This window comes from Terrapene carolina, unplaced genomic scaffold (assembly GCF_002925995.2).
Source record: "Terrapene carolina triunguis isolate 2854851 unplaced genomic scaffold, T_m_triunguis-2.0 Scaffold21, whole genome shotgun sequence".
NCBI classification, from domain to species: domain Eukaryota; kingdom Metazoa; phylum Chordata; order Testudines; family Emydidae; genus Terrapene; species Terrapene triunguis.
This window is the reverse complement of record NW_020664372.1, coordinates 30,721,590-30,741,530: the sequence shown is the minus strand read 5'-3', so window position 1 is coordinate 30,741,530 and position 19,941 is coordinate 30,721,590. Positions and strand designations below refer to the sequence as shown.

Here is a 19,941-nt window from a genome sequence, read left to right as displayed (position 1 = left end):
ACCTGAGCTGATCTCCATCTTTTGATCACAGGTGATGAAAAATGAGTTTGTAGAAATCTCTAAACCTGAGACAACCTTTTGTGTGGATCATAAAAGTCAATTTGCAGTCTCTGTTGAAGTGGGCCTACCCTGCTGCACTAAAAGGGAAGTGCTTAGGTGCATTGAGAATGCACTTCCACTTCCAATCTAACAACCACTTCTGAGCCAAAGACATAATGGTGAGAGAAACCAATTAAATTTGCTCTCCTTATATGAAAAAAAGCCAAAATATTTTCAATGTATTTTGTCAAATGTGTGTAAAGACTCTGTGATGTCCACTTTAATGAAAATTCCTAAATATATTTACTTAATATCCCCTAATTTAGTTTGATTCTGCTCTATTATAGCCACACAAATTAACCCCACAGGAGTCAATGGAGCTGTGCCCATAGAGAATACAATATACAAAAAGTGAGAGGATAATCAAGCCAACGATACATCGTTTTTCATTATGTTTGAAAGTAGGAAATCAGACCCAATTTAAATATGCCATCAATATTTACACAAACAAAGCTAATTACTGGGCCAGATATGGGTTCAAAGATGGAAAAGAGGATCATACATTCAATAATCCTGGATTTTAAATTAACAGATTCTGGTATTAAACAAACTGTTGACACTCCCCACAGATTAGGACTGTCCAAGAAGGACAGCTGGCACACTGCTTTTATATGGAGAGACGCTGCTGTATATAGTGCATTACATACTTTTTTTTTTTTGGTATGTGGTTGTTAGTAAATTAAAAAAGTAACATTAAACCAGATGACCAGACTCCACTTTTGAATCAGACATTAGAAGACTTGCCAACTGCATTATTAATATAGCTAAAGTAACTGCTGACATCAAGATGAACTCTAAAAATTCATAATTTGCACGCACACCAATCTGGAGCTTCACTATTCTGTCCAATAATAACAAATTAACAAAAAATCTTAAACCTTTTGCTCCTTGCCCAAGGTGAATGACTGAATAAGGATCTGTAAAATATTATGGTCTCAAAACTATGTATGTAAAGTGGCAAGCTTCTGGCTCAATTGCATCAGGTACAATGGACTTTGCTCTGCAATCTGAAAGCCTGGTCATCAATTAGGGGGTGTGTGTGTGTGTGCGTGTGTGTGTGTGTGTGTGTGTGTGTTTCGTTGCAACCCCTCTTGTATTAGATTGGAGTCTTAAATTCTTCTAAATGGAGAAACATGATTGCATTATCCAAACTCGTGTCTTCATGAAAATGTAATAATGAAACTCTGAACTGAAGTCTTCAAATTAAAGTAAATATTCTGTACGATACAGCTAACCTACTGAAATATACAAAATACAATTTTGCAGTCAAGATATTGCCACTGAATTGACATTGTAAACTCATCTTCATATGATGTACTATCTAGTCATTTTGTTTAAACTATTGGAATGTGAAGAAAAACATTTAAATTTGTAGTGTAAGAACTGACTAGTAGATGAAAAGTAGACATTTCAGAGAAAACTTGAGGAACTGTATAATCTGCTAATATATTTTCTGCATTTTTATTCCTTGATTTCTCACAACTACAAGATATATATTTTATAAAAATAGGCCATTGGTTTCTAATTTATCTGCTTCTGACACAAGTTGTTTTATTTTGTGGGACAGTTTCTCTGTGAAACTGGAGCAATAGCAAAGTAAGCATTAAAAAAACCTATCTTCCCTTTGTGATTTCAGGATAATGTTCCATATTTATAACTGTTTATTGAGGAAGCAACATAGCCAATGACTGTTATAAAATAGGTACAGTCAAACCCCGCAATAAGGCGCCCCGCCATAACGCGAAATCGCATATAACGCGATCACAATTTGGCCCCCCTTTAAGACACACAGTAATACAGTACTGTATGTACTGTACCAGTGGTACCCAACGCCATGATGGCTGCCGGGACATTGATGTGCTCCGCCTAGTGCCAGACAAGGGAGAGAAGCTGTGGTCCCGCGCCTGCCAGGGACAGAGAGCACCGGCGCCCGCAGCCCTCTTGTTCTCTGTCCCCGGCAGGTGCGGGGCTGCAGCTTCTCTCCCCTGCTGGGCACTAGGCGGAGCACATCAATGCACCGCCTTGGGGACCACTGACGGGCTTGAAACCCTCTATACCGCGACCCCGCATTTAGCGCAATGTAATTTTTTGGACCCCAAACATCGCGGTATAGCGGGGTTTCACTGTACCTGAGCTGGAAGGGATACCTTAAAACAGCCCACAAAGAATCAGCAAAGTACCATGCATCACAACTTGGGGTCGTGTATGGATTTTTTACATTTCTTTGAACCTGAGCTATGAATAGTTTCTTTTAAAGGTGGTTGAAGAGATGGGCATAATGTTTTATTTTTGCATTATTTTGCTTTAAAACAGGCCTTTTTTGCAAAAAGTTGTGAAAGTGAAAAACATGGAGATTCTCCTGACTGTAGTACTTCTGAAGAACAGTGCCAGTGAACACATTCTCTTTCTCTCACATGCGTGCATGCACACGCACACACACACACACACACACACACACACGTCAGTCTGGCAATTAGCCAACAAATTGAAAAGAACATACTGGTACTCCAGAGATGCTATGCTGAGTAATTTGTAGATCTGTTTGTGGTCTTTGTTTTAGAATGTAAGTATTTTTGTAATTTAACTCTATACATATATTCTCTTAATAGTTGGGATCTTAAAATAATCTATTTATTATTATTAAATACCTATATTTCCATACTTCCCAGTGCCTCCATCAGGAATGGGACCCCATTATGCTAGGTGTTGTACAAACACAAAGGTAGACAACATTTGTGCCACAAAGAGCTTACATTGAAGAGGATAAGTGGCACATGAAGGACAGGACAGCGGGAAACACAAAAATATATATACATTTCCCCCCTTTGCTTTTGTACTATACGAATAAAAAAAGTATCAGATATCTCAGACTGCCCCAAGGCAAAAATCATTACCTAGCCTACCTTAGCCATCATCAGTTAGCAGAGTTCATGTTTGTGGTGGCAGAGTGGGACTTGGAGAGGGAGCTGATGGAACAAAGGGAGTGTATTCACTGCATAAGGATGAGTGTGGAAGAAAGCATGAGGACATTTGTGGGGGAAGTGGATGCTGGAGGCTGGCATAGTTGGTGAAGGTGCAGTGCTGACAGTATGATAGAAGAGATTAAAACATTTACTTATCAGTGCTTTTCAGTTCACTTTTAAATTTAATACCACAACCAAGAGAACTGGCACAAATATTGAGATACAGATATTGTCAACTGAGTGTGTGCAGAGAGAACACACAGTAAAGTGAAGTATTCCCATCAAGCTTACCTTCAGGCTCCCTAATCTTTCTTCCTGCGGCGGACTTTCGAAGCATGCTCCGTCCTGAGTTGAACAAGCTAGTTAACTCATCAAGGGGACTGGTCAAGGGTCTTGAGTTTGTAGGGCTGTATGGAAGTGGAGATGATGAGTTGGAGTTTGATTTCCTGTGCTCAGCTCTTGCCACCTTTACTGGGGAGTAAGGCAGCTTGGGGAATGGGGAAGACGAACCTCCAACTTGAACAGGATTTGGTCTCTGAGGTACTTTTGATGGATCTGAGTTTGTTCCTGTTTTCCCTGTATTAGCCAGAAAAGTAGCACAAGTCTCTGGGGGGAAAGTAAAATGTGAGGAAGGTCGATAGGAAATAGATGGGGGCATAGGAGGAGGCGGGGGTGGGAGAGGAGGAGGAGGAGTTGAAGGAGGAGATACTTTGCTTGAAACATTAAATACAGCCAAACCTGGGGATGAAGGCCTTTCATTCTCCCCTTTCTGGTTTTTGGAATACTGTGGGGATAGAGGACTTGAACCCTCTGACTGCACCGGGTATTTTAGATTAGTTTCCAAGACAGGAAGCTTTTTCACTTCTAGTGGTGTTAGGGGTGATTCATCAGAAGCAGGTGAGCATGTTACAGGGGTTGGAGGAAACACAAGAAGTGGGGGCCTATGGGGAAGCAAGTTTGGGAAAGGGGCTGGAATGTCACAAGAGTCTTTATAGCCCAAGGCTGCTTGATTATTTGCATCAAGTTCTTCAACTGGTACAGAGTTTTTGCTCTCAAACAACAGCGGAGGAGATCCGGTCACTAATGGAACCATCCCATTACCATTGCTGCCTTCTTCCGGTAAAAAATATTTCATCTCTTCATAAACAGACTCTCCTTGGTCCGGGCTTTCTGGTTCAGCAGAACTATTCATCATAGCATTCCCTACCATTTCAATATACACCGGCTCAGTTTCCTCCTCTTCCTGTGACATACACAAACTCAAAGTGCTGTGATGTGGCCCATCAGCAGAAGCTGCTCTTTGTACTGTCATAATGTCATGACCACCTGTTTTAGATACTACGTTTGAATGTTTCACATCCCCAGGCTTTTGGCCAGATATCTCTTCATAAGAGCCACTGAGCTTTGTGTTGGGACTTCTTTTTGGCTTTCTGGGAGGAATCTTTTTCATGGTGCTATAGTCATCACTGTGTGGCCTTGGTCGGGTCAATACTGAAATGGAAATATATATATATACATATTAACAACAGATCAAGGTCTTGAGTCTTCTGCAAGATAATATCTTACAAAAGTTTTGTACTTAAACCTTCATTGGATAGGATTCAAGGTACTTTAATGAGCTCTGGTCAAAAGCTAACCTGCACGCATATGGAGTAAGAAATAAGACTCAGGCCTTTCTGCTTCAAAAATCACTGGCCTCTATCATTGGAGGTGAAGAGATGGAATCTTGCCTTGCTATCAGTAGTACTAAAGTTAGTCATCAAAGGGAGAGAATCAGAAATACCCGAACAGATCAGTCATTCAATGAGCTGATCATTGGTGCTCTGCAGGAGTGTGCAGTGTCCACTGGGTTTGCCCATTTTTGCTCGCTAATGCATGAGGGAGGGAAGCAGCACAAAGGAAGTAGAAACCACACACAAGGTCCCTGTCATGAAGTCCTACAGCCTGGAGGACATTCTCTTGAAGGGTTTAGAGCTGGCATAACCAGATTGTAGTTACCCTCCTCACAGCCTCTGGTGCAGGAAGTGAGGAGTGGAAGAGGATGGCATGCCAGGGGCTATCCGCAGCTGGTAATTGATCCCTTAGAACCCTGGCTAGCTGTCACCAGCTAGAGTAGCCCCAGACACCACTTGGGGTAGAGAATCAGGGAGCTATAGCTGACTCTTTGGACAGACCTCCAATCTGTCATTCCCATCAGAACTTGGGTACAGTAAAGAGTCTGGTCCAATAATTTCACATTTATTTAGCCCATGCACCTTCAAAGATGCCAGGTGACTTATAAATTAGTACATATACACTACCATTAACATAAGAAAAAAATGTCATTATTTCGAAGAACCATTTGATTGTAGGTATATTATTCCTCCCTAGCGCTGCTGGACACAGAAGGCCCAAACACTGTGCAACTGCTGCAGTTTCACTGAACTGGGATAGAAAGCCTCAAGCATGGACTGGAACTCTCCATCCCTTAAATGCTTCTCTCCCCTCTGGAGCACAAGGAGCGGTTTCAGGGGTGGATGGGCCAGAAGAAGGATAGGAAAGATGGAAATACATCTGACATAGACACATCAACCTAAATTATCAGGCAAAGAGGATATGCAGGGCCTCTAGCCACCATACTAGTGGCTACAGAGTGGTTGTATATTATTTCCCACCCTGATTGCAGCAAAGGAAGGATCTGCTAGCCTCTAGGCAAAATCTGATTACTCAGGCTTAACAAGTGAGAGCGAAAAGCATTTCTTCCTCTTTAATTTGAAGGATGGCGAGGGGGCAGGACTACTTTAATCAAAATTGCAGTTTACACACTGTAATGCTTTGAAACATTTTTGGACTTTCATTCTATTTCAGTATGATCTGTGTACCATTACATCCAAGTTCACCACATATGAATTCTCATATAATTCACTTAACTCGCAACTCAAGTGCCGCTATCTCTGGTGTGGTTTATTCTTGTGCCTTCATATTAATGTGGAGAGAAAGAGTAGATAATTTAGATCTAACCTAGTAAAATTCAACATTCAAAATGTTCTGCGTTAGCTGTCAAAAGATTATAACACTGTTTAAAAGTGAAATAAAATAGTTAATAGGGCAGAATGGCTAAAATTGACACAGCTCACTTATCTCCAGGGAGAACTCTGTAAATAAGTTTTTGTTGTTGACAAACTAGGAAATTAGAACAAATGAATAGTTATTTACTGATTTAGTTGGAATTACTAATAAGTTGGCAATTTTATTTATTGCCACTGAAGATATTCTAAGGAAACAAGACTTTATGAAGGCCTCTGAAAACATTTTAAGATTCAAAGTCAAAAGATCAATGTTTGTGAGGGTTAGTTCCTTTCTGCCTAACCTTCATTAGCTGTTTCCTTAGAAGCTGCCGACAGGCAAGCGCTAACAGCCTCGTATGAAGCGCTCAGTCGTGTGTTGGGGTCCCTCTTTGGTTTGGGAGGAGGCTGTTTCCTTGGTGATGGCAGGCTATCATCCATGCTGAACACAGAGTACAGGGAGGGGGATCTGATGGATGATCCAGCCACAGAATGTACCAAGCCATCCACTGCCATGGGGACAGGCACAGAACTGGAATGAAAATGCTTAGGCATTCGGCAGCCGGCAAAGCTGTCCTCAGAGACCTTCCCACCCCTGTCTTCAGCTCTGAAAACACAGAAAAGATGCCCAGATGCATTATTCAAATGATAACAATGAACCTGTTCATGCAAACATAACAACGGCTTTTTGGTAAACAATCTTCCAACACCCCTGCTGTGCCTAGAGGGTGTGTGTAGTAATCTTCTGACAAACAAATCCAGATCAAGCTGCTAGCATTCTTCCATTTCCTGTTTTATGATAAAACAGGACAGTGGATCTTTTTCACCCAAATACAGCTTTCCTCAAGCAGTTTCATATTGTTTATCAGACATTCATTGAATGAATTGTTCACACTTTGATTGTTAAGCACAATCAAAAGCTAGGATTTCAATCTGAATGACAATTTCTGGGAAATGCATTTTAATAGAAAGTTACTGAGGCAGCAAATGCTGAGCTTTTATCACTGTTTTCTAAAAAAACCAACTGTAAATTCTACTTATGAAATCCAAATCTTTAAAATATTGTGACCTTTTAACAGATGAATTTGGCTTTGTGTTATATCCTACCTATACACCAACACAAGTCTTCTTGTTTAAGCTTTCCATTATTATCATTTTGAGCACAATTGTGGATTTTTCTAACTTATTGTAGTGATTGTACTTAAAATCACAGCAGTTTCCAATATATATTGGAAAATAAGGTTGCTAGTTTGATCCCAACAAGCTGGTGAAAATGAGACACCCCCCCTCCACACACACCAAATTTCTTCAACCTTAAAAAGAAAGAGTTACTTAGATTAAAAGTAACTGAAGACACCTTCCAGATGTCTAAAACCAGCCTTGTAATACAGTGTAGCAATGTACTGTACTAACTAAAAGATGGTAGTGCAATAACTTTACAAACAAGCCCTCCAGCATTTGTTTTTATAATTGTATTTCTGCATGGCAGATCACCAGCAGAGCTGGATTCAACTACAGGATATAGCCAGCTGCCCATGTAGTACATGAAATAGCTAAAGATGAAAGCTTGGTGCTCAGTGGATAATTTGTTTTCAGTGTAATGTTTAATTACAGTCTTTCCTACAAAGGCATTTCCTTCAGTATGTAATCACTGGGATATCTGAAGCTAATTAAACAGACCCACTCTCATTTTTACTTCAATAAAAATCATCTGACAGAGGCAATGGAGGCAAGGGGGAGCTGTTTCTGATAAGATACAATGAGCTGGAATCAAGCTCCTGTGGAAAAATAAACATTCCTATGATCAGTGAGTTATAGACACAGATAATAAGTTTATATTACAAAAACCACCTCTCCATGTAGGTATCTGTACTTAACCTACAGGGATGGATGCGAGAATATTTGCTAGATTTGCTAGAATAGGTTCATTAAACTTCCAATTAATGCCTAAACATTAAGCGATTTTTTAAATGAGAAGAAAAGATCCTCTTGGCAATCTGTCTATTAGGCACATTTCTCAGTCTGGACTTCACTGCTTTTTTTATGCCTGCATAGCTGTTCCTGTTATCTTGGCACGTATCCAGTTGAATTGTCTAAGATAGAGTTATTATTATTAATTATTATAATTATTTATTAAAATCTCACTAAAAATCTATTTCACTTATACTGAAACTCTATTTATTTTTAAATGCTAAAATGTCGTAGCGATTTTAACAATAGTTATTGTATGTGCTGGTGCCTCCTGAATCAGATATCTTTTACATTGTTGCTTTATGCAGCTAGAATTAATTACTTGATATGGCTTTACAAACAAGAAAAGTATTTAATGAAGACCCAAGAGTCATTTAAGCATACATTTAAAGAAGCCAGAGTCAAGTTTACATATGAGCATTATTACTGCCATGACTAGCATGGACTGCACTGAGAACTTTAGGAAAACTGATTCCTACAGTTAGAGAAGTTGCTTTCTCTCCTTACCTTTTGGGGGCTTCTTCTTGCCTGTTTCTAACCTCTAACTTTTCCCTACGGTAAGCAGCATTCATTTCATTGCGGAGCCGGTCATTTTCCCGAGCAATGTCAGAAGCATTCTGAATGACCAGAGCATCATATGCTTTCAGCCCCATATCCTCTGCATTCTGCAGAAAGTCTTTGATTGATGTGACCTCTTGCTGTTTGATGCTCATCTTCTGTAGCAAACGGTGGCGAGCTAGAAATCCTCTTACAACTGCCATAATGGAAGAAAAAAGATATAGACCAATGAGAGATAGAATTCAACAATGAATAACTTAATATTATTGTGCATTCAGCTGTAAAATGGATAGTGTGAATAAATATCTAGCAATATCCTTTATAAAAGGAGAAAGAAATATTAGGCTTTCTCTACCAATTGCATACCAAAATGGACAATATGCATTTTTTGCTCACTAATAACAATGCCTAAACTGAGGCATAGTAATAAACTCATTTACCAGTTTGAGTTACCAGTACTCAGTATTTAGTTTCACTGGCAATTTTTCTCCCCTTGCTTATATCACACTGTGAAGCTTACGTCTCTGCTAGGGAGTGTGAGAGGATAATATTATGGCATAAATTTAAAACATAATTTGGCTCACAATGTGCTAATTTTCTGTATGATAGAATGTACAGTTTGTCAACTTCCTCATAGTGGGAAAGAATGTTGGTACATGTCCGATTGTAAAAGAGATGATAGCCTATTCTTATATCCATTCAATTTTTCTCTCCTTATTATGTACAAAAATTAAACTCTTAGTCTCCCAACCTATGCCAAGAGATTAATAAAAACTGTAGAAGGGGAAAGAGTCTCTGGGTTCCATGTATTATAAAGAATGTATATTTACATTCTTTGTAATATAACAGTATCATACTTTGAATCCTGGAGTTTTTCATATGGACACCTGCATACAATTGTTATTTTAGATATATGTTGTTTCAAAAGAGGTGGGTGGATAGAGTTATTGACCTATCTATTGGGGCAGTAATAATCGAATATGTGCTGTGGCTTAGTAGGAAGAGTGAGCTAATTGTATTGTACTTTACTTGTAATTTTAAATAATCAACAGAATGCTCAGAGTTTGTTGGTTGACATTTTATTCTAAATCAAATTGTGTATATACACATACAGTACAGGGAACAGATAGCATAGTGTGTATAAAGGTCTATTTGCATGAGTTTGGGACAATCACATTACACATGAGTGATGAAGCCATAGGTGAGTTATACAAGTCATCTTAAATTATGTTAATAAAATGTTCATACTACACCACCACCATGTATATTCTACATATATGTCATCGTTTACAAGAAACAATTTCACAAATGTTTTGGAGAATTTAAAAAAGAGCTTGGGATTATTTCATAAATTCTTCTGCCTGCAAAATCATGTGCATTAGTTCACCTTAGTAAAAATGTAAAGGATTCAGGGAGAAAAAATGAAATAAAATAAATATATTTAAATGTAATGCACCCCTACAATCACCAAATATAGTTTTTTCTATTCATGAAAATGTCACAAATTAAAATCACATGTATCGTCTTTTTCCAGGGTTAGAAGTGCAGTGTGTCCCACTGGGAAACTATTTAACTGATGCCAGAAATATTTAGGTGATTTTATTACTTTGACTTCCATCTAGTAAGAACAAATATCCACATTGAGCCAAATCTCACTCATTCATGCAGTTAGTCCCATTACAGCCAACGGAAATATTCCTATGACTAAGGTGAGCAAAATTTGACGACAGCCTTTATTCAATGTTGTTTGAGTTCAAGGGAAAAAAACATCAAAACAATGAAAAATTTGATATTAAGGTTTTCAGATAAAGACCTGCCAAAAATCTAAAAAGCATACAGCTTTTTTTTTTTAATTGCACAACTGAGTATTTAGCTCTTAGGAATGCTGTAATGTAAAATGAAAAACAAAACAGTCATGCTGAACTAATCTAAAGGAAAAATGTCTTCCAGGAATGTAAAATGTTACTGAATAAAATAAAGAGGATAAAGCTGAGAATAACATAAGATATTTGTTATCACCTTCCTTGTCCTTGTTTATATATTTATAATCAGATTTGGATGCTCAGTGTTTAATTGCTTGAAATGCAGGAAAGGTTAATGTGAATATACCAGTACTCTCTGTGTCCAAAATTCACTGGGGTTTGAATTCACCCAGTCTTATCTATTTCATGTTTATAAGCATGTTTATAATGGAGGAATTTGAGGATTTACATTTCCATTATTGTAGCCAACTGTGTCTCAATCTCTCTAGCCACATTTTATAATAAAAGTCGACTTCTTTAACATCAGAAACATTAATGCACTAACCTTATTTAGTTCAAAAGGAAATTAATAGTGCATTTTCCTTTTGACAATTTTATGAGAGGCTTCATATTTGACGCACACATTACTGAATCTGAACTCATAAAATGCTGGTGTTGAGGAGGTAATGAATACATGCACAGAACATAATCTAGGAGAGTTCACTGCTCTCAAATACACAATATTGAAAGAGCTTAATCATATAGAATTGTTCCTTCACCTGCTGTACGTTCTGAAATATATTTTCAGAGCAAATGGCATATTTGCTAAACATTTAAGCAGAAAATCCTAAATCATCTTGAAGAAAACAATATATTTCTAAAGCTCTGAGACCTTTTTATCTTTGTTTTAGATATTTTTGTTTTATTTTTTTAAAGATAAATAAAGCAAAAGTGAACCAATGGCAGAGGATAAGAAATATATATGTGCTGGATAAATCTACATTATGATTGTTAGCAGGACTGACAGAGGACGGGACACTGAAATTGATATGCTGGTCATTAAAACTGGTCATAATATTTTTGATGACATATGTTGTTTCATTGAGGCAGAGATGTATCGGTTTTGACTAAAAAATGACAAAGAGTCCTGTGGCACCTTATAGACTAACAAAAGTATTGGAGCATAAGCTTTCATGGGTGAATACCCACTTCGACTAAGTTCATTGAGAAGACTGAGAGAGAAAGACTTTCTCCACACACACATACACCGCCTCCCACAAACTTCCTGAATTGAACAGCTCTGGTTTCAATCCAAAAATGGACATTTCAACAAAATTCTGTCTTCATTAAAATATTTGAGAGTTTTTGTTTTCATTCCCGTGCACAATGAAAACAAATTTTGAAACCTCCAATGGAAGCTAAATGGAAGTGTCATCTTTTGGCAGGCTCTACTGTTCATAATGTAATCCTTACTGCACTGCTTTCCTCATTTATGTTGGCCACTCCTAAAGCCAGAGGTGTACCTGATTCTTTAGGGTTCCCTTTGGTACAAAGATTGGTGTTGTGGAAATTGTGGCAGGTTGTGGATTTGGCTTCTATACACAGATAAATTAATTCATACTTTGGCTGGACTGTGATGGAAGAACTTCAGGAAAATTAGCTTTTCCCTCAGTCCCCCAATCAGTTCTCTAGTTGATTCAGAATGATCAGAACTGTTCCTGGGTAGCTGCCGTACTTGTACACCCATGGGTTACTACAGAGGTTGTGATAATCTGAAGTATTTGAGCTCACAGCTCCTGGTTTGGGTGGGATGGGTCTCGTAGGCAATTTTCAGGGAGGGATACTTGGCTCTTTAAGTTGCTTCCCTCCTTTCTCCACTACAGTCTGGGCTTGATGACCTATCAACACATGATGAAAGACTTACCTGTTTTCTCAGGCTTTTGTTGAAGGCAGGGTGGAAAATTACTGAGGGGATGACTGGAAAAGTTTGGATGGATGATAATGTTTGGGGTCGATAAGATTTTTGTATGAGGGCTTTTTTTCTTTTGGAGAACTCTGAGGTGTCCTGTTATATTATTTTATGAAAATGATATACATTTTATACTGTGCTTTGAATTTGAGATAGGCACAATGACTATATTTGAATAAATAAATGTAAAACTTCACTTTACCCATTTCAAGAATAGATTACCTATTAGAGATTGCCCTGATCTACAGATGTGAGTCTATTCTGGACAATCTAATGTCATGACTGGTATTTGATGCCACTGCATTATGCCCTTAATCAATATGTTATAAAGAAAAAGACATGTCTTTAGCTTCAAAAGATCTCTGCTTGAAGTACAACAAGACTGATGTCCACCAGCCTAAGAGTACTCTACCCCTTGTGTTGCTGTCAGTAGACTCGGTGCAATCCATTTATTCTAGGGGTAGAATAGGTTATGTAAGGTCATGTTGAGTCATACTGCTTTTTGGGGAGAAGCAGAAGGGATTCCAAACCTCTCAAAGCTCCTGCGCTTGCTGTTGTTACAGACTTGCAACTACACCTATTTGTGGAGTACTGCTTACTTTGCAGGCCGATGCATGGATGGAGGAAGTCTGCCTGGGCCTTACTCAAGCCATGTGTGGGACAGGAATGTTCCTTACTCCATCAGCTTCCTCAGACTTCTCCACACCTGTGTAAAGATAGGCAAAATCTGCCCCACAATAGGTGAGAGCTTTCTAAATACTGTTCCTGAGAAAGTGAATTTTTAAATGGAACTCAAATCCGGAGGCTGGAAACAAGAAGCCGAGAAACTGAATTTTGTGGGAAGCTAAGGAAGCATTTATCCTCCTTACTTAGGATTAAACTTTGCAGATGTCGTGTAAACCTTGGTGTTATGGCAGCTGAGGAAGGTCTGGTTTGTGGTGAAGTGGAATATTAATGGTCATTGAGTTTAAACTAGATGCAAGAAGGTGAAGATTGTCAACTTCTGTTGGTAGTCAGCATGAGAGGGAAAGCAGGATGAATCAGTTTTGCTTTTCTATTGCAGATAAATGTGTGGAGGCAATGGGGCTAATTGCATTTCAAGTTAGACATGTGCTTCAATACCTTGTTGAATGGGGACCTGTGTAAACTACCATCCTCCAAAACCTGAAACATTATTAATTCCTATTATTATTTCCACACAGATGACTTTGTTCCCCTTGCTTCAAGTGTTCTCTCTCTTTCCCCTGCTTTCTCTCTACAACCCCCATTTAGTGAAGAACAGATCATTAAATTGACAGTTTTAAAAAATATATATATCCAGGACATTTTTTAACCAACTATGTGACAACTGTAAAATCAAGACGTACTTCTGTCTATTGAGTCAGCTTTTTTTAAAAGCGTTAATGTGAATTGTTGCTGCTACAAGCCAACTAAATAAATAATGTATAGTGTGAAGGAAGCTGTTTTATACAAAGCAATATTCACTTTTGAAATGGTTATTTGAGATTCTGATGGGAAATAGAACAGAAACTACAGGAAATCAGGAGACAGTGGATAGTATCTCCTTCAAAAAGTGTGCCAAAAATGTCAAAATGACCTTAGTAAAGACACCAACATAAAAGTCAAAGAGAAAAAAAAACAAGCCAAAAGAAAATAAGCAAGATACTGCAAATGAGAACAAAATAAAGACAACCAACACCCTAAATTAGTAGCATTAAAAAAGCTGTTTTATGGATGTAAGATATATGCAAATATTTAAAAAGTTTGCATCTTCCATACTTTATTTGTTATATAGTGGGGAATTAAGAGTGATATTAAAAACTCTCAAATCCTAGAAATATAGTCTTTTCTTTAAAAAACAAGAAGCACTGGTGAAAAAGGAATGATAGAGGGGCATTTAGTTTTAATTGCAGCCAACAACTAGAACTGAAACTGGGTTTGTCAGACAAAAGGTGCACTTGTTAACAATGTTAGTCTGGACTTCTAAAAATCTGTATACTCAGTTAGTTGGAGGTGGAATTGTTTGGAAATGTGTCAAATACAATAACTAATCAAGGAAGAGAAAACTCCCATACCACAAAATGTTCTTGCACTCAATGTACAAAAATTATAGTTCAGAAATATTTGTTCTGTAATTGTTACCTTTTTGACAAGTTATAATTTTCCTCTGCAGCTGAAGGCACAAATCATTGAGATGGTCAGCTTGCCAGTACTTTAGAAACACTTTTTGGACTCCTATCTAAAATACAAACAGCAGAGAAACCTTTACCATCAAGAAAAAAAAGGGCAAGATGATTATAGATAAATAATGATCATACATAAAGCATCTAGCAAACGGTTGAGACAAGATCAGAAACGTAATATATGTCACAATACCTGTATTTGGTGCTTTTCCCTTCCATTTATAAGGCCACAAGGATACACCTTGCTTTTGAAACTTTCCGAACATGCATAGATAATACAAAAAATCCTTAGCAGTTCTTTTTATGCACAACTTTCAAAGACATTTCTTTCTAGCTGCCTTCAAAAATCTGTGTCTTTACAAACAGTGAATACTGAGAAAATGGGAGTATTGATAAAGTAAGAGTTGCTCTCATGTGCTATTTTCTTCTCAAGATTTTTGTGGAAGAAGCATTTCTTTGCTACTTAGAATTGTAAAGAAGACACAAGCAGGCAGTGAGCTATGCTTAACAATGAAGAACATAGCTCTTTTTGCTGCTGGGATTGCTACTCACCTGTATGGTTAATAGGTGTATTGATTAATTTGTACAAGTCTGGCAATAATTGCTCAAATTATTCCAAATTTTACTTGCTTGTAGCCTACAGGCCTGGTTCTGCTCTGTTACACCAATGGAGCCCCACTGAAAATATTTTCTGTGGGGATGCCTTTGTGTGACTGACAGCAGAATTAGAAAAAATAACCTTTGTACAAATGGACAAAAAAAGCTCAAATCATCATAAGCTGATAAAACACAGAAGATATTGCAACTTATGTTGTGCTTTCTTCAGAATACCCCATATACGCAGCCGAGGTTACAGAATTAACATACTACTATACTGCTGTTTGATTTCAGCAAAATCTACAGTCAGTTAATAAAAGCATATGCAAAACTCTGATTAAATAATTTAAGCAATGATTCGGTACTGGACATGGCTAAAACCAAAGTAAAGAAATGTCAGTACGCAATGATGAAACAAACCTACAGTTTCAAATCTCCCATGTATTATAACCCTCTTTAACCAACTCGGATAATAAGAAATATTAATAAAACCTTACATTTATATTGCACTTTTCATACTGAAGGGTCCCAAAGTGCTTTCCAAACAGGAATCATTTAGGTCAAAAATGATTGGCTAATATACTGGCAGAATTTGCACCACAACACTCTTCTGAATTGGATGCCAAACTAATTTAACAGTTTTTGATTGTCTCACCTCTAGGCCTTGCCTGTACTAACAAGCTTTGTAGCGATAATTCACCATTTGTGCAGTTCCACTGGCTGCAGCATTAGTCACCTAGAAGTACAAAATGCCAGTGCCCTATCCACATAGGGTTGCCAATTTTGGATGGACATATTCCTGGAGGTTTCATCACATGACATAATCTTTAATTAAAGATAATCTTTAATTCCTGGAGACTCCAGGACAATCCTGAAGGACTGGCAACCCTATGTCCACGTGAAGCTTCCAGCACTGCTACTGGTGGTAAAGCTGCACTAGTGGTGAATTACACCTGTAGAAGTTGCTATTGTACATGTAGCCACAGGGCCAGATACCAGCTTGTAAACTCAAAACTCTATTTGACTTCAATGGGCTTTGCATTAGGTCCTCTAAATCTGGCCAAAAAAAACAAAACAAAAAAGAGAGAGAAAGATAAACTCTACCAAAGATCATAGAGAGATTCTCTTTTATGTTATCTCTTAGCAGCCTGGACTTTTGGAGATGAAAGTAAACATTCCCCAGCCCATTCCAACATGTGTGTGATTCAGCTCATAACTATCGGTCTATGTGTGTGTGTGTGTGTGAAGTTTTGCTCCTTTCTTCTGCAGGCATAGAGAATGCAGATGAAATAGTACAGTTCAGCTGTGTGAAGAATGAGTGGCAGGATTCGGAGACACAACACAGTGAAGTCTGCACCCCTTGTGGAGGGTTAGGTATGGGCCAAAGGAGAGATGGTTACATCTCTAGGACTGTATTTTACAGTTAGACAAAAGCAGCAGCTGTAGAGCAGTTCTGTTTCCACGCCCAAGTCTGCTGGGGGGATTATTTCCCTCCAGCCCTTATGCTATTATACTACACATTATTCTGGCCACATGCTTAACTGGCAAGTGTGAACTATATGTGTGGCTACTTAATGTTATAATGAGATTATTCAAATTTAAAATTGGAACTCTCAAATTTCAGATCTTCCAACATACAAACCACATTTCTGTAAAGTGTGGGTGGTTTGGACAACAAAATTCACCAGATAGGAAAATAATTATGACTACCAGTGCTCTTGATGTTGGAAGGCATGGGAATGATTTTGCTAGTGAGAAGATACATAATGTTTTTCTGTGAAAGACTTTGTTAATTCTTTTATTTAGATAGCTACTTTTGTAGTTAATAAAAGTGCTATTCTCGCTAATCAACTTGCGTCCTGCGTGCCTACCAAACATTTCAGCTATTTTCATTACTTGGGTCAAGAATAAATTTCCTCTCCTCTCCCACCTCCATATATCAATAAACAAGTAGGTGCATTATGGGAGTTTTATAATTGCCTCTGAGACACCCAGTATTAGCTATTGTTGGGAATAAGACAGTGTACAAGAGGGACCAATGGTAAGTTCCGGTATATTTCCTGTAAAAATTTCTAAATATCTGGAAGAATATGACATTCACAAAACCAATTTACAGTTGCGGTGGTTTCATTAACTTACATTATGTTGCTTGCTTTGGTTTATGTGTGTGTTGTGGGAAAGGGAGGTCCAAAATTGTCAAGCTTCACTCTTCATGCTGTAGATACCATCTAGCTATTCATTTGTTTTGTTTTATTATGTTTGTTGCATTCCCAGAAAGTTACAGAGGATGGTTGCTCAATGTTTATTACTTCACTTAGTGTACTGTCTTTCTTTTTTGAAATTGCTCACCATTTTTGGCAGCAAATTGGTGTGACACTTTGTACAATATCTACTTGTAGTATAAATCTGAGACACAGGAATTAGCAAGGAAATGTGCACACTTTCTTCAATTAACTCTTTTCTATCTGACCACTGCTGGCAGATATATGCCACTGATAATAATGAACTATGCTAAACTATGAAATATAAATCAAGTCTAGAAACTTAAAACCAAATTCAGAAATGGTTTAGGGCATTCTTCCATTCCTGTGACTTCATGTAGATTGATGTTTTGAACCAAATGTTCAAAGTGGCCTTCAGTAATTTAACTCCCAAATTTTGCAGATGAAAATGATAGGTGAGTTATCTAAATTCTGATTTGAGGATATAAAGATTCTTATATATATTATATATAAAGATGCAAAGACTCTTTTCTAAAATGTCTATCTATTTCATTCTCGTGCACAATCATCATAGTAAATTAAGCCTTTTGAGGGAGGTGGGAACTACATTTCACTAAACTTGCTTTAGTAGAAACCTACAGAGAATCTTAGGCCTTGTCTACATGGGAAAATTCTTCAGCATAGCTATTATGGAATAATTATTCCGCTATAGCTATTTTGGAATAATTCTCCCATGTGGACACTCTATTGTAGAATACAAGCGATTTTATTCTGGAATAGTTATTCCTTTCACAAAGTGGAATAAAATTACTTTTATCTTGCAATAGAATTTGCAGAATCATTTCTCCCTGCCTTTTACTATACAAGTATACTTGCTTATACAAGCAAGACTATGCCCTTTCCTTGAGTCAAAGAAATGCTACCACCACTTCCTTACTTAGCCAAAAAGATCTCACCAAGGTCTCTAGTAACCTCTTTCTACTGTAGTCTATGGGGCCATTCCTCTATGGGGTTATCCTTCTTGATTTATCAGCTGACTTTGCACAGTTGATCTCTCCCTCCTCCCCAAACTTTCACCATTCTATACCTGCCTGGTTCTCTTAATTCTCTGACTTGCTCCTTTAGTGTCTCTTTTGGTTTCTCCATCACTCCTTGCCCAGTCTCTGCTGCCTTTCCTTAGGGCTCTGTCCTCAGGTCTCCTCCTCTTTTTTTCTCTACTATTTTCTGGATAACCTCAAATGTTATCATGGCTTCAACTATCATCTCTATGCCACTGATTCCCACATATCTCTCTCCACCCCCAGTCTCTCTACCTTTGTTTAGATTTGCATCTCTGTCCTTCAGGCATCTACTCTTGGATTCCCTGCTTCAAGGTCAAGTGAATGTATCAACAAATAACTCCCCTTATTTCCCCAGGAAAATCATCCCAAATTCCTCTCTTCGTCCTCACTGCTGAAAATTCCATCTTCCTTCCTGACACACATGTCCAAAATTTTGGTGTGATATTAGATTCCTCTCTTGACTTCTCCCACCACATCAAGTTTGTCACCAAGTTCTATGGGTTGTCACTAAGCTCTCAATCATCAACTTTTCAAACTTCCCCCTCCAACCCTCCCCGCCCCCAGAAAAAACCCTGTTCTTTTCTTCTCTATCCCTATGGCTAACACGTTTGCTATGCTGTTCTCATTTCTTGTCTTGACTACTGCAACCCCCTTCTCTCTGGTCTCCCTGCTCCTCACTACTTTACTCCACTCATCCAAAATCCTTCTGTTAGTATTATTATCATTATTTATTATTTGTATTAGAGTGGTTCTCAGAGGCCCCAGTGTTAAACTAATCTTTTCCTTCTACTCTGATTATGTTACTTCCTCTTTTTACCTTCTTTTCTAAGGCCTGGTCTACACTACGGGATTAATTCGGATTTAGCAGCGTTAATTCGAATTAACCCTTCACCCGTCCACACTACAGAGCCATTTAGTTCGAATTAAAGGGTGCTTTAAATCGATTTCTGTACTCCACCTCGACGAGCGGAGTAGCGCCAAAATCGATTTTGTTAATTCGAATTAGGGTTAGTGTGGCCGCACACCACCGAATTAATGTGGTTAAAATAAATGGGTTAGTGTGGCCGCACACCACCGAATTAATGTGGTTAAAAACCGAATTAATGTGCTTAGTGTGGCCGCGCACAATCGAATTTATACAACCTGTTTCCCAAATTCGAATTATCTAAATTCGGATTAATCCCGTAGTGTAGACATACCCTAAGGTTTCCACTAGCCTTCTGTATCAAATTGAAGCTTTTCATTCTCAGTTTCAAGGCTCTGCACAGTTGTGTGCCTGCTCTGATTTCTGCATATTCCCCACATAGCTCCACACAATTCTTCTTCCTAACCACCCTCTAAGCATCTTTCTTTCACTCTTTTCATGCCTGTTTCCATGCTGCTATAAAGTCCTCTGGGCGGGGATTATATATTTTAAATTACCATGTACATGTACCATGACATCCTAACTACCAAAATATTTAAAATAATAATGCAAAACTATAGACACTTCCCTGTGTTTAGCATTTTCACTTCAGTGGATATATTTTTGT

General features: G+C 38.1%; 1 protein-coding gene across 1 annotated transcript in view; it reads right to left on the bottom strand.

Annotated features, from left to right (window-relative positions):
- Positions 1-19,941, bottom strand: part of MYO16 (myosin XVI) — a 454,918-nt gene that overhangs the window by 47,899 nt on the left and 387,078 nt on the right. Inside the window, exons 28-31 of the mRNA XM_029913187.1 lie at positions 14,489-14,585; positions 8,585-8,831; positions 6,412-6,713; positions 3,354-4,553 (exon numbers count right to left, since the gene is read on the bottom strand). Coding sequence (XP_029769047.1) covers positions 3,354-4,553; positions 6,412-6,713; positions 8,585-8,831; positions 14,489-14,585 — 1,846 coding nt within the window. The remainder of the gene's footprint in view (positions 1-3,353; positions 4,554-6,411; positions 6,714-8,584; positions 8,832-14,488; positions 14,586-19,941) is intronic.